Source organism: Solea senegalensis, linkage group LG10 (assembly GCF_019176455.1).
Source record: "Solea senegalensis isolate Sse05_10M linkage group LG10, IFAPA_SoseM_1, whole genome shotgun sequence".
NCBI classification, from domain to species: Eukaryota; Metazoa; Chordata; class Actinopteri; order Pleuronectiformes; family Soleidae; genus Solea; species Solea senegalensis.
This window is the reverse complement of record NC_058030.1, coordinates 11625079-11639637: the sequence shown is the minus strand read 5'-3', so window position 1 is coordinate 11639637 and position 14559 is coordinate 11625079. Positions and strand designations below refer to the sequence as shown.

Genomic DNA, 14559 nt, shown 5'->3' with positions numbered 1-14559 from the left:
TGAACGCACATAGTTCACTTTATTAAATGTTGATGAGATACAGAGCTTTAGTGCCGGTTCCAATTTAACCCGGATAAATACAAACTAATACGCTTACATTAAAGTCTGTTTATGTTCCAAACCGTTTCTTTGATATCATGGATGACAATGACATAATATTGGTTCTATTCACCTTCACCGTATATCTATGTATTTTTCTTCATAGAATCAAAGGCTGCGAGTATGTATGTATGTGTCACTCAAAATATTTTGATTTTCTCCATAGTTACTGTTGTTGCGTCAAGGAAAAATAAGAGTTGTGTTCTTTGACGTTGGTCAAAACGTTAATACGTCGTCATCTGCAGGAAATGTAGTTCAGACGACGTCAGACTCTGAACACTAGGCTGTTTAGCTTGACTCTAATAAACTCCATCTCCCATGATTCAACTCGGCGGTAACAGTGTGCGCAGTTGTTGGTAGACCGTACGGTCGCAGGCTTTAGCTGAGGGACATTGAATGACTTTGTACCGAGTGTGGCAGCCTGTTAAAGAAAGTTGTTTTCTGACAGGTTTGGACGATAATCGGACCTAATGGAGGCCCTAATTCCTGTCATAAATAAACTGCAAGATGTTTTCAACACGGTCGGCGCGGATATCATTCAACTGCCGCAGATAGTTGTTGTCGGAACACAGGTGAGTAACACCACTTTGCTTGAGCGCTAGCAACTTAGTTAGCGTGCGCCAGCTTATTGTGCTATATTGGTCGTATTCGCCGCACGAATGTTGTTTCACTCTCGCGCAGGTACGGTCTAAATAAACATACCGACTTCACTTACATTTCACATTTCAAGCTCAGTTTAATCGTACTAGTTTATTCATATAGGAGTTAGCATTAGCCACACGTCAGTTATTCCCATTCTCATTATTTTAAGCGTGTCGACAATTCTGTCACCGAAAGTCTGATTCCCTGTAACTTTCATCAGATTTACGATTTAATATGGGAGCTAATAATTATCAATGTGTCGCTTAATCATGTTAACAGATACGTTAATCTTTCAATCGATTAAACATGGGCAGTGTTATTCTTAGAGAGTGATTCTATATTTTAGGACTGTAGCATGTATTTATTTAAGTACTAAATAGGTCAATCAATATTTGGATAAGCGATTAATCGGCTTGGGTGTTTTTTTCCATTATTAAAACAAGTTTTCTGATTGTTCATCTTCTTAAATGTAAATATTGTATGGTTTATTTGATATCAAGATATGAAGATATCATTAAAACTGAATAATTTTGGTTTTTGGACGAAACGAAAACATCATAATTTACAGGTTTGGATAACCCTGATCAATGTTTTTCAACATTTTACAGACCAAACAAGTATTTGATTAAATAATCGAGAAAAGATAATGATAATGAAAATATTTGTTATTATTGTACTGTATTCTACTATAATCCACTTTGGGTACAGGTTTTAATAATGAAAATGGCAAGTATTTCGTTATATTTTTGATTAGGTCCACCATAGCAATCGATTAGATGATAGCTACAGAGAAATAGCCTGTTGGCCAACATCTAACCACAACTATCTACACATTCACTACAAAGACCATAAACAAAATAACTGACTACATCTTAGCCCTCATCCCCTTCCAAAGAAACAAGCACCATTTATTAAAGGTGGATCTGTGATCCAAGGGAGTTAAGTTCTAGATCTCATTAGGACTGACTGTACCACACATGTCAGGGATCAAGAAATGGCTGCTTAGTGGCACCCACTGTTTTTGCAGAATGATAATAATATTGTGCATACGCTGAAGCAGCCACAACGTTTGTTCAATTCAATGCAATTTTATTTGTATAGCATTTGTATCGGCATCAGTGGAGAGAAAACCCTGACAGAACCAGACTAAAAAATTTGCAGCCATCTGCCCCGACCGGTTGGGGTAAAAGGGGGACAGACAAGAGCTGGGGGACACTAAGGTAGTAGAGAGGGTATGATGGAGATGAGATATAGAGACAGTTATATTCACTGCAAGTTATATTCATGGAGAGTTACCTAGCAGGGAGCTAGCTAAATTTGGACTCTGTTTATGTTACTGGTTTCCTGGAGAAGTTTGTGCAGTGATAACTGGGAACTAGTAGTGAAGTAACTGACCAAGAAATTTCTGTAGAATTTCTCTGCTCACACATCAATTTCTACAGTCTGTTTTACTCTCAATGTTGTTTTTTTATGATCCACAGAGCAGTGGAAAGAGTTCTGTTTTAGAGAGCCTAGTCGGGAGGGACATCTTGCCGCGCGGCACTGGCATCGTCACACGCCGGCCCCTCATCCTACAGCTCGTGCACATTGAACTGGAGGATCGCAGGAAAACTAGTGAAGAGAATGGTAAAATCACTGTGACCTCTATTTCTAATGCATCTTTGCTGTTTATATCTGTGAGTGTAAATTATTTAATTCCTACAGTTGCTGGGAGGTGGAGCTGATGTTATATAAATAATTTATTAGTTAAAAACTATATCGTTTTAAAAATACACTTAACTCATGTCACTTAATTTATGTGAATGTGTTGGAGTTAATGTATAATAGAGAAACAACATTTTAGGTTAAGACAAACACCAATATCTTAGAATTGTAAATAAATTACACTACTTGTGTAAATGTACTTAGTTACTTTGCACCAATGCTTTCAACAAACACGAGATTTCTCTGCTTTTACAGAATTAAAGCTATTATCCGTAGAATGTGAAAGGAGTAGCACTGAAAAACAGCGCTAGCACTGATATCTTAAACTCCTGCCTGTGCTGTTAAAGAACAGGCAGGAAAATGTGCCAAGATCATGCATTTATTTAAAGCTTTTTGTGTGACTCTGCATTGTAGCAGAGTGTCATGCCGTAGCTGCAGATAGCCAGGATAACCCCTTTGTCTGCTGTTGTTTCTCTTCAACCACAGAATACAAGAAAAATGGACGCCTCTACAGAGGTCTCCTTTTCCTTCTTCTGCTTCTTACTGTGTTTGTATATTACATAACATCCCCCCCTCTATTGCCCATTTTGTGCCATCATGCCTTGTAAAGCTGCCAAATCACATGGCTTCACTGCTCTGCTCATGTGCTCCCCTCCATTTAAACTGGTCAGTTAAAGTTAGACAAAGAAAATGAATACTGAAAGAGCCAATATGCAGTCAGTTTTGCATTTGTTTACATCCTCCTCAAAGAGCACCTGTGACATCCTCAAATATCAGCTTCCTCTAACACTCTCTACCCTTGTTAGATTGCTTCCTTGTTTTTGTTGCAATGCTATTCGCTGCAGCTGAACAACTTTGTTGTCAAAATGCTTATTATAGTTCCTCGAGCTCTGCTTTTTTAAAACACACACCCTTTTTTTGCTCCAGGCTTTAATTTGCGTCCACGACTGTACTGTTGTGTGAAAACAACAGTTGTTTTCCTGTTTTTATAAACAGCTGCGGACCTTTTGACTGGAGAGTTTTTCCATCCCATCCTTGCCAACAGAAAAAAATCCTCCCTTGAGACGTTTAACAGATAACCTTGACCTCATGGCCACATCAGTTACACCATTAACTTCAACATCTGTCCTCATTTTTGTATCTCCGCAGGCATCGATGGCGAAGAATGGGGCAAATTCCTACACACTAAAAACAAGGTAGGTCACATTTACAGATTAGTTACAGCAGCTAAAAATGTTTATATGGCAGTTGTTTAAATGTCTTCCAAAGTTGAATTACATCTGTTAGGTCAACAGATCAACCATGTGAGAGCCTTGTGACACTGAACATTTTATATAACCTGTTCATTTTCTATTCTATTTTATTATTAAAATTGTTGAAACTTACATTCTCACTTTATTTGTGCCTTCAGATCTACACAGATTTTGAGGCCATCAGGCACGAAATTGGAGTGGAAACAGAAAGAATTTCTGGCAATAACAAGGTATGTAAAATACACACATCTATATGAAATAAGAAATCGTATCAAAGAAAAAAACTGCATGATTTTTAGTTTAACCTTAGGTTTTTGACAGCAACAGCAAAATCAGTCTTTTGTATTTTTCCTCTAGGGTATTAGTGATGAACCCATTCACCTGAAAATCTTCTCACCACATGTAGTGAACCTCACACTGGTGGATCTTCCTGGCATTACAAAGGTGACATATCATTCTCTTTTGCTTTCCATTATTTAAACTGGTTTATTTTATGAACTTGAAAGTAATACTACACTGAAAATAGTTTCTTTTATTATAGTTATTTGTTAGTTTTGTCACAGTATCTGTGAAGCTCAACTGCAACTTAGACATACAAGTAATTTCTTCCATCAGTTTTCATCCTGTTTAGTGATATATTGTGTTTCAAATTGTTATTATTGTACCTTTAAGCCTTTAAGCATTGACAAATGTCACATTAAATTAGGTTAACTCAAGGGTTTGAAGTCATGGTGTACTTTATTAGGTTCCTGTGGGAGACCAGCCCAAAGACATTGAGATCCAGATCAGAGAACTGATCCTCAAGTACATCTCAAACCCCAACTCCATCATTCTGGCTGTGACTGCTGCCAACACAGACATGGCAACATCAGAGGCCCTCAAAGTGGCCCGGGAGGTTGACCCAGATGGTAAATGGCTTCACTTTGTTTTCATCCTCTTTTCACTCTTACTTTAGTTTTTGCCATCCTTCTCACAGCCGTGTTTTGTGTGTCTGCCTGTGTGTTTTAGGTAGGAGGACGCTCGCAGTGGTGACCAAGCTGGATCTGATGGATGCCGGTACAGATGCCATGGACATATTGATGGGCAGAGTCATTCCTGTCAAACTGGGCATCATTGGAGTAGTGAACAGGTAACACTGCACACATACGACATGTATTTCAATCTCCAAAACTGTCCTGTTCACCTGCAATTGAGTGATGCTGTTACATTCATTTCTTTGTTGGTAACAAGAAGCCAGTACTTGTAAGTCCAACATACGTGAATGTTTTTTGTCTTGTTTGTTTTAGGAGTCAGTTAGATATAAATCAAAAGAAGGTTGTGACAGATGCAATCCGTGATGAATATGCTTTCCTACAAAAGAAGTACCCATCACTCACAAACAGGAATGGAACCAAATATCTGGCTAGAACATTGAACAGGTGTGTATTTGTGCCTTCATTGGCTATTTATTAGAGTTATTTAGTAACCTGATGTGTATAGGGACAGTCACCTCTAACTGAATCACTGTCACAGGTTACTGATGCACCACATCAGAGACTGTCTTCCTGAACTGAAGACAAGGATCAATGTGCTGGCAGCACAGTACCAGTCTTTACTAAACAGTTATGGAGAACCTGTGGACGACCAGAGTGCCATGTTGCTGCAGCTCATCACAAAGTTTGCTGCAGAGTACTGCCACACCATAGAGGGCACAGCCAAGTACATCGAGACAACGGAACTGTGAGTAACCCAACTTTCTTAACTGACTCTTAATAAACACCGCTGTCTCCTGATGGAGGGAAATCTACTGAAATGTTGAGTGTAGTTTCCTCTCTGTTTTTCTAGATGTGGTGGAGCAAGAATCTGTTACATATTTCACGAGACATTCGGGCGAACGTTGGAGTCGGTCGACCCTCTGGGTGGACTGACAACCATCGACGTGCTCACGGCAATCAGAAATGCTACAGTGGGTCTTTGCTGCTTCTTTAACTCGTAATTTGTGATCTTAAATTGGACACCTTGTGGTGAACTTGTCGCGTTATTGTACCTGACAGGGCCCGAGACCTGCTTTATTTGTGCCGGAGGTGTCGTTTGAGCTGCTGGTAAAGCGACAGATCAAGCGTCTGGAGGAGCCCAGTCTCCGCTGTGTGGAGCTGGTCCATGAGGAGATGCAGAGGATCATCCAACACTGCAGCAACTACAGCACACAGGTGAGCTCACATATATACATACCTGTGTGTAGAGACATAGCACTGAACACTACAGCTCCTGCAGATTTGTTAATATTGAATTTACAAATCTTAACTTATTTGGTATTATTCTGAAATGAATCTGTCAAAAGTAAATATTTCTTTCTCATGTTATAATTGTAACAATATTCAGATCAGGATATTGGAGCAAACAAAATTAAATTTGTTTTGTTTATGAATTGAACTTACCTGTATGAAACATGTCAGTTACAAACTTCAGTGATTGTTTTATCTTTACAGGAGTTGCTGAGGTTTCCAAAGCTCCATGATGCCATAGTAGAAGTGGTCACCTCATTACTCAGAAAGAGACTCCCTGTCACCAATGAAATGGTCAGGAACTGTTCATCATAGAACATAAACAATAAGTGTTTTATTTTAGTCTGAAGTTTGTTGAATTGTTGTTCTGCGTGTGTCTTCAGGTACATAATCTTGTTGGCATTGAGCTGGCCTACATCAACACCAAACACCCTGACTTTGCCGATGCCTGCGGCCTCATGAACAACAACATAGAAGTAAGGATTGAGCTTCTACTTAGTACGTTTACTGACTATTTTAAATACTGATTATTTCGTTTTTCACAATTGAAATGTCAGGCTGATCATGTTAATGTTGAATGACCCTTCTCTGCATTGATCCTGTTGGCTATTTCAGCCGCAGCACCTTTTATGAAAGAATCACTAGTTTAACAAAAAACATTCAAATGGAGCTGGAAACCTTTTGTCTTACCTCTGGCACTGGTGCAATTCTGAACTTTTCTTTTCAGGAGCACAGACGCAACAGAATGAAAGACCTGCCGACCGCTGTCCCCAGAGACAAGGTAAAGTCCATCACCTTCCTGTTCACTTGTAAGAGACTTCTTTTTCTATCACTGTTACACATATACATTCAGTCCGCTCTCTTCAGAAATCAAAGAGATATTTTCAAACGATAAGCTCCTGCACAACTCTTCTTTTAGCTTCGGTCAGTTTTCTGCCCACTCTTTTCTTCCCCGTGTCTTTTCTTTAGTCGGTTAGAAGTCCTGGTGGGTCGCCACACTCACCCAATGAACCTTCAGCCCCCGAGGGCCAGGTCGCCAAGGTGTGTCCCCTTCATGCACGGCCTGCACACATTGAACTGTTGTGTTGCGAGTTCCCCACCCAAACTTACCCAAACCTCCTATTTGCATGGATATTAGGTCAATAGTGTCCGGAAACTGCAGTGGAATTTGAAGAGCAGTTTTTAACTTGACTGATCTGATTTTAATTTTAACTCTTTATTACACATTTAACCATTTTCCTGCATGCCGGTTGCGCTCATTCCTTAATGGCTTTTACTGTTTAATGTAAATGGAGTGAATAACTGACAATAGGCTCTACTCGGCAATAACTAATCCTAGCGCTGTTAAGCAGTTAACAGTGCAATGTTGCTGCTGACAGATGGAGACGAATCACTTGCTGTCTGCATTGGGGAAAGTTACCAGTAGACATGAGATCTAAACAATGCTATACTGAAAATGAATATAATTGTTTACATTTAGACGTTCTAAATCTATTTGAGTTTTGTCAGGTAAATTAAATATTGGTGCCAATCACTTTGAAGATTCAGATTAGTTTCACAAAATGTCTTCTGCTTGAGAGATTATGACGATTGTATCACCCAATCATAAACCAGGGTTTTGTAAATTGCACACACTGGTTGTCTGTGTTTCACACCAGTCTCTGGGTTTGTTTAGTTTTATTGAGCAGACGAGTCAAAAGAGGCCTGTGTTGTGCCAATATCGAATGTTTTATAGTTGGAAAAATACAAATCTGTGTCTTTTCACAGTTTTCAGGAGCCTCGTATCCTGAATGTCAATACACACAGTGCATTTCCAGAGTCACCACACATGCTCACCCACCATCTCTCTCTCTCTCTTCTGCCACAGGGAGCAGCTGGAGGCTCTCAGAGTGGTAATGTCAGCGATCAGACGGACAGTGGGACGGGGAGCTGGAGGGGCATGTTGAAGAAGGGCGAGGAGGGCGCCGTTGGTGACAGGACCACATCCCTAAATCCACTTCTTATGAGCCCACACAAGGGCCATGCTGTCAACCTCCTCGATGTGGTGGGTAACATAATCACGATGGCAGACAGCATCAAGACACTGCACAGCCAAATGTTGTCAACAAATTATCATTTAACTTTAGGAAGGTACAGTTGCATAGCATTAATGGGCCTGATCACATCAGTGGTCGACTACTTACAAATTATAAATAAAGGTTCCCATGTTGTGAAAAGAATCCATCATTGTTCCTGTGGCTTAAATTCCATTTACATAATTAGTGAATGATTAACTAATCATACTTCCCTGTTATACTTTTATACTTTCTCCGTGAGGCCAAAGTCCAACAGATATCTGCGGTCATTTCTTTTATCAAGTGTTTGATTTTAAAACCATCTTATGTGAAATTTGTGTATGCAACGTGATGATTAACTTTGAGTTTTACATGTTTTCCTAATGTTTACACTAAATAATGTATCTATATGCATTTATGTTCCTATTTGTTTTTGTGTTTATTTTTGGAAAAACCTCCATGGGTCGTTTTTCGACTTAAAACAGACTAGTGCCAGTTTGAGTGAGAAGGAGATGAAGCTTTGTAGACGAGCAATCAAATGATGCTTATGGTGCTTGTACTAACCAGTGATGCATTTTTTATTTCCTCCTCCTAGCCGGTTCCTGTTTCCAGAAAGTTGTCGACTCGAGAGCAGAGGGACTGTGAAGTCATCGAGAGACTCATCAAGTCATACTTTCTAATTGTGCGGAAGAACATCCAGGACAGGTACAGGCCCCCTTTTATTTTTTTTCTCCACCCAACCTGATGCAGGCAGGAATGTTTCCTTGTCGTGTGCTTTAACTGTCGTCTCCTCTGTTTGGCCTCAGTGTACCAAAGGCTGTGATGCACTTCCTGGTGAACCATGTGAAGGACTGCCTGCAGAGTGAGCTGGTGGGTCAATTATACAAGCAGGGCCTGCTGAAAGACCTGCTGACCGAGTCCGAGGACATGGCACAGAGACGCAGTGAGGCTGCTGACATGCTCAAGGTAACATTTTTTGTGTGTCACGACAAGATCCAGTATCAGTCTTTCGCTGTGCAGTTAAACATGTCACTATTTTCATTTTCAAAATGTGAAAACATGGTTGAATTCTGCCGCATCCTTGTTGTAGGCCTTGTCATGGAAGTTAAATCTAAAAATTATTTTCTTTAAATGCAATTAAAAGGAAAATTTACAGAAAATCTAAGGGATCAAGGATTTTCTATACATTATATGATTTTTTTTCACAAGACAGATGTGGAAAGGGAGGAATGTGCCACTTGAAATGGAGTCACATACTGTATGTACAGTCAAAATTTGCAACAATCCCATGATATGTTCCCAATTCAGTTGCAGTGTAAAGGGTACACAAAGCAAATGCTGTTCAAAACTGCATTTAACGGTCTTATTGAAGCCAACGCAGTGTGACTCCACAGGTGGTTAAAGGTTGACATATCAATTTTTCATCTTCTAAAGTAGCAGTTAAATGTTTTTCTGGTTCTCTGTGGAACTGCAGCTTAGGATTTGTAAGTTGCAGCAGAAACAGATTGTGTCTTTTTAGATATCCACTCGATTTTTGCCTCACCTGGACATAGCGTTTTATTAAGCCCTATTTGGTACAGCGTGTATTTTTTTACATTTTCGTTGGGAATTGTACCAACATAACAGGCCCACGACGGTCAGCTGACTGTGCGACAGAAAAGCGTCACTCCCTAGCGACTGGTGCGCCGTCTCTTCTCATATAAAGCTTGCCGTCTTGTTGAGACAAACGTGCAGGAAAAAAAAAGAGCTGCTCTGTTGTCGTCTGTTATGTCGACCGATGTCGGTACAACGTCACGCTACGTATGTGCATCTGACTGCTGTTTCAAGACCATTGATGAGAAAGTAAGCGGACCCACAACTCAGAAACAGTATACTCTTAGGTTATAAAAATAGCAAGTAGTTGTTTAATTGACACACTTTTTTCCGTCCTGTTTGCAGGCACTGCAGAGAGCCAGCCAAGTCATAGCTGAGATCAGAGAAACCCACATGTGGTGAGGGCGGCCTCTCGTCATCCATCATGAGCCTCCCTACACACAGATAACCTGAACATGCACTGGTGTGGATATGTGTATAATCCAAACATAGTTTTAAATGTAAAGTAAGGACTTGGGGTTTAATGAAGGGCACTTGTTAGCAACATCAGCATCACATGATCCTGTCCTACATTTTTTATATTTTTCTTATGTAATTAGAACAATAAATACAGTATATAGATAATGTTATTGCATTGCCACTATGTGGAGTCTTGCTGTGGATTATCTGCTCTAAACAAAGGTTTGAATTAAAGCTAGAAATGACCACACATGCAACAGCACACATATGCTCTCTTTATCGTGACAGTTTCATCATTAGCTGGTAAACACTTTGCCCACTGCTATTTATTTTTTCAAAGAAAAGCACTTCATTCAAATATTCTGCTTGTAATGATACCCTCTCATCTGTTTCCTTTTAACGACAGTATTATTTGTATCTGAAGCTTTACTTCCCTCAATGACATGTTAATGATTGATTCAGGTTGGTGGAGTTTTTTTGTATTACTGCACTTTGCTTCTTATACAAATGGACGTTTTGCGTAGTTTGCAAAAAAAAGCAGCAGAGTTGATAAATAATAACTTATTTATTGTTTTCTATCCTGATTATTGACATGTAATCCAACACAACAGAAAAGTGAATACACGCATTAGACATATGGGCTGATTCCTGGTGTCTCTGGTTTCCTTGTCCTCGTCCAGCAGGTGCTTTACCTCAGCCGCCCGCCCATCTTGCCCTTGCCACGACCTTTGGCGCTGAAACAACAGAGAGACAGAGAGTTAAGGGCAAACAGGTCGGGTCATTTATAGCAGAATTCAACAACTTGAGCAGCAAACGGATGAACCAAGTGTGGTTTATTGGGGAGGTTCCTAATTGGAAAAACAGAATTTCTGTTTTTACAACCAGGAACCTCCCCAAATTGGGGTGTTTTAAGAGCAGAGGGAATTTAACATGATACTGTCTTTGATTGTTTGAGGTTTGGACACATTTGGATTAAAGCTGTTTGCTCCTGGTATGAGAAAGACTTGGTACAGAAGTTGTTTTTCTAATGAAAATCTAATAAAATTAAGATTTTACATTGGCATTTCAGATAAGTCTTGAGTAATTCTGCAATCTTTGTGGTGAAGAAGTTTAGTTTGGTTTAAAATCATGATTTATCTTGTGATGGAAATCAGCATGTTCATATTAACCTTATTCATGACTATGATGATCATATAAATTAGTATAATGGCATAATTAGTCTTCAAATCAAAAAACTAGGTGGGAAAATGTGCGGGTATAGAAAGTCATTGTCTCGACTTAATCGATTAACGTGTATGTGACTGAACTTACCTTTGGTGGTCCTGAACTCGTGCAAGAAGCTGGTTAATCTAGAGAAACATGAGAAGAATTGCCAGAATACAAATATTAACCAAACATATCCAGCAGGGGGTGCTATTGCACCAAAGTGAAAAACCCTTCTTCACTATATCTTGCACTTGACCTTTTAAGGACTCTTTCATGTTCTGACTTACATCATATTTCTGTCTTTTGAGTTTCTCACTCAGGTCAAACTTCTCAGCCTCCAGCCCCATCAGCCACTGCCACAGCTCGTTTGCCTTTTCCCTGATCACGCAAACACGAGCCAAAAGTTAGATTATCAGTGAAGAATCTACTTTATCTGAGACTTTCATACATGATTCAAACGTAGTAGAAACCCTGCTCTGATCTGTCTTACTTGAGTTTATCCTCGTTCAGATGATCCACACTGAGAGGCTTCCTGCGTTCAGCCAGGATCTTTTTCTTCTTCTCCCTCTCGGTCTGTTTCTTTCCTCCTCTTCTGTTGTCACTCTGTTGGATACATGCGATCAGAAAGCTTAAGTGTCTTATCTTGAAAACTCACATGAATATTAGTATTTATAAATTTTACTTAAATAATTCTAGAGTCCACCATCATATCCTTAATGATAGTTATTATTATTAATACAACACACTAAAATAAATAAACAACTGGGGTGCCCCAAAACAAAGTCACTCCTCCCCCACGATACCAAACCCCATACTGAAAATGGTGACACATACTTGCTGCCCCCTTCATCTGCTGACCAAACCTGCTGCTGTGTTTACAACCATCTAGTTTTATTTATTCACTTATTAACTCCAGGTCCAGTGTGAAACATATAGTGATCAACCCTCCCTTTCCCAAGTGTGTGGCCTTCACAAACCAGAAAGGATGTCATATTAATTTGCATAGCAAGCTTCCACTTCAAAATGAAAAACGACCATTCAGGCTTCTGTAGAAACATGAAGGTCCAAGATGGTGGCCTATGTAAAAGCAAGGCCCTCGCATTCATAAGAATTACTGTTATTTTTTGTGATAGTATTTTCAATTTCTGCCAATTAACCCGCCCACTTAGGCACATTTTTATATCTCAAGTGAAAATGGTTAAATAAGCCATAAAGGTTGGATGACCTTTTGTCCAGCACTGTAATGTTGAGACATGTTTGACAGAGCCTTCTTCTTCTTCACATCGTCGTCATGCTTCTTACGATGCTCCTCCAGCTCCTTGCGCTCTTTCTCCTCCTGTTCACCAGCACAGTTCAAACAATGAGAGTGGAAACAATAATGTAAGGTTGATAAATGGATGTATCCTGAGATCATACCGCGAGTCGGGCCTGCCTCTCCTTCTCCCTCTCTGCTCTGACCCTCTGCTGCTCTGCTCTCTCTGCACGACGCTTGTCCTATGAAAGAGACATACTGTCCATCGTCATGGGGATTTGGACCTTAAGAGAAACACCCTGGGGACTCCTGTGACCGACACACTCACAATTCTGTTCACAAGGGCGATGAGCTCCTCTTCCTCTTTCTTCCTCTGGATGAAGTGAGCTTCAATCAGAGACTGCAGCTCAGACAGATCTTTCTCCTGACGCTTCCTGTGGATGTCCTGCCGTCGCAGACATGCACAGTAAGACACGTGTCTGCTGCTTGGAAGACATTTATGTCTCTGTCAAGAAGGCGGCATTTCAACTCACATCGAAATCCACTTTATCTCCATCAGGGATCTTTGGGGCGGAGATGTTTGTCATAAACCTGCAGTTGTGAAGAGTTTATTATGAAGTTATTTCTATCAATTGGTGTTTCTTTTAAATTCTGCATTTGGGAAAATGAGGATTCATACTTAGGCTTGGGCTTTGACTCATCTGGGACAAAGAAAATAGAATCATGGACAAAGTTGTGGAAAGGAAAAAGCAAAATGATTTGACAGTGTAAAGGTTTTCTCACCTGTCACCTCTTCTTGTGCTGATGATCAGGAACATGAATAATAATTAGCATGAAGTTTAGAAATGACGTGTAAAAACATGAGCAGGGTTTCTTACCTTCTTCCTCCCTTGAGCAGCAACAAGATGGCACCATTGGCAAAAGAAAACACTTTTATTATCATTCGTTTATGAATGAAAACAACGTTAAAGAACAAATGCTGCAAAAAAAAAACCAGTACATACTGAACTTGCTCCTCCTCGACCTCATCGATCTCCTCTGCGTCAGACATTGTTATTATGGATGAGCCCTGCAAAATGGATCCCTATTAGTCTATTTTTAGACCGGCAGACATTTCTGATCATAAACAGCGCAGAAGAGTTTGAGACGACACGCGCTCACACAGTACATTTTTACACTGAGCCAAATATCTGGGCTCATTGTGGCAGCAGTATTTTTATCTTTTCATGTAGCAACAGGTGCAACGTAATGGTTGGAAAATACTCATATTAAATGCTTACATGTAAGAAATATGACAACTAAATATATTTAAGTAGAACAACAACAAAAAAAACCATTAAGTTGTCCCATCTGTTGAGTTTTTTCCCTTATTAACTAATAAGCTTTTAAAGGACTTGTACTGCATGTAACTGAAAACATGATATAAAATATACATATATATATATACAGTATATGAAATTCTATGAAATTGTTGTAATTCAGTCATATTTGGTTCAAAGAGTTTAGACAAGTCAAGGTTTTCCTGCTTCAGGTTACTAAAAAGGATGAGAAGACATTATTCACTGATACTGGCATAATTACAAAATTACAACTATAATATAAATATAAAATATGATTATGTCATCATCTCCAACTTGAAGATTCCAGACGTAAAGTAGATTTACTTTGATTTAAAGTAGCGACACGAGCGTTCTTACCTGTGACCCGGACAGAGGGAGCTCAGAGATGAACTTCAGCTCCTTGAGTTTCACAAACAGATCGAGCATCAAGGATACATAGTCCAGCCCATAATACTCATGTGATTGAAGCACCCTATGGTCAGTCAGTCTATTGTTAGACAGCTGAGTCTCTCTCTCTCTCACACACACGCAAACATAACAGGTACATTCATGTCATGGTAAAATGTCACATATGTGTTCAAGCTTTCAGCAGGCACTCAGGTTGCAACACTCCATCATTTCACAGTATTCCACAGTATGTAAAAAAATAAAGACAAGGAAACTCTAACACAAACTTTTTCTTCATTTTCTTTT

General features: G+C 39.6%; 2 protein-coding genes across 3 annotated transcripts; one reads left to right on the top strand and one right to left on the bottom strand.

The window, feature by feature from the left end:
• The first annotated feature begins 456 nt into the window (after nt 1–456).
• dnm1l (dynamin 1-like) lies at nt 457–11131 on the top strand. Of its 2 annotated transcripts, XM_044035626.1 has the most exons (19): nt 457–671; nt 2223–2367; nt 3595–3641; nt 3857–3928; nt 4056–4142; nt 4444–4606; nt 4707–4827; nt 4985–5116; nt 5211–5417; nt 5523–5643; nt 5732–5887; nt 6167–6256; nt 6346–6438; nt 6690–6743; nt 6932–7003; nt 7830–8006; nt 8612–8721; nt 8823–8982; nt 9955–11131. In XM_044035626.1, exons 1-19 carry the CDS (start codon nt 570–572, stop codon nt 10009–10011), a joined length of 2166 nt encoding a protein of 721 aa, XP_043891561.1. In that variant the 5' UTR covers nt 457–569; the 3' UTR covers nt 10012–11131. The 2 variants fall into 2 exon arrangements, with proteins under 2 accessions (XP_043891561.1, XP_043891560.1); XM_044035625.1 differs by lacking the exon at nt 6932–7003.
• Nucleotides 10615–14307, bottom strand: tnnt2d (troponin T2d, cardiac). The gene is made up of 13 exons (XM_044035627.1): nt 14224–14307; nt 13531–13595; nt 13405–13415; nt 13310–13327; nt 13206–13227; nt 13060–13117; nt 12855–12971; nt 12691–12768; nt 12500–12610; nt 11765–11877; nt 11562–11652; nt 11380–11417; nt 10615–10802 (listed from the first exon to the last, which is right to left on the bottom strand). The coding sequence occupies exons 1-13, from the start codon at nt 14290–14292 to the stop codon at nt 10757–10759; spliced, it is 837 nt and encodes a 278-aa protein (XP_043891562.1). The 5' UTR covers nt 14293–14307; the 3' UTR covers nt 10615–10756.
• Between the last annotated feature and the right edge of the window lie 252 nt (nt 14308–14559).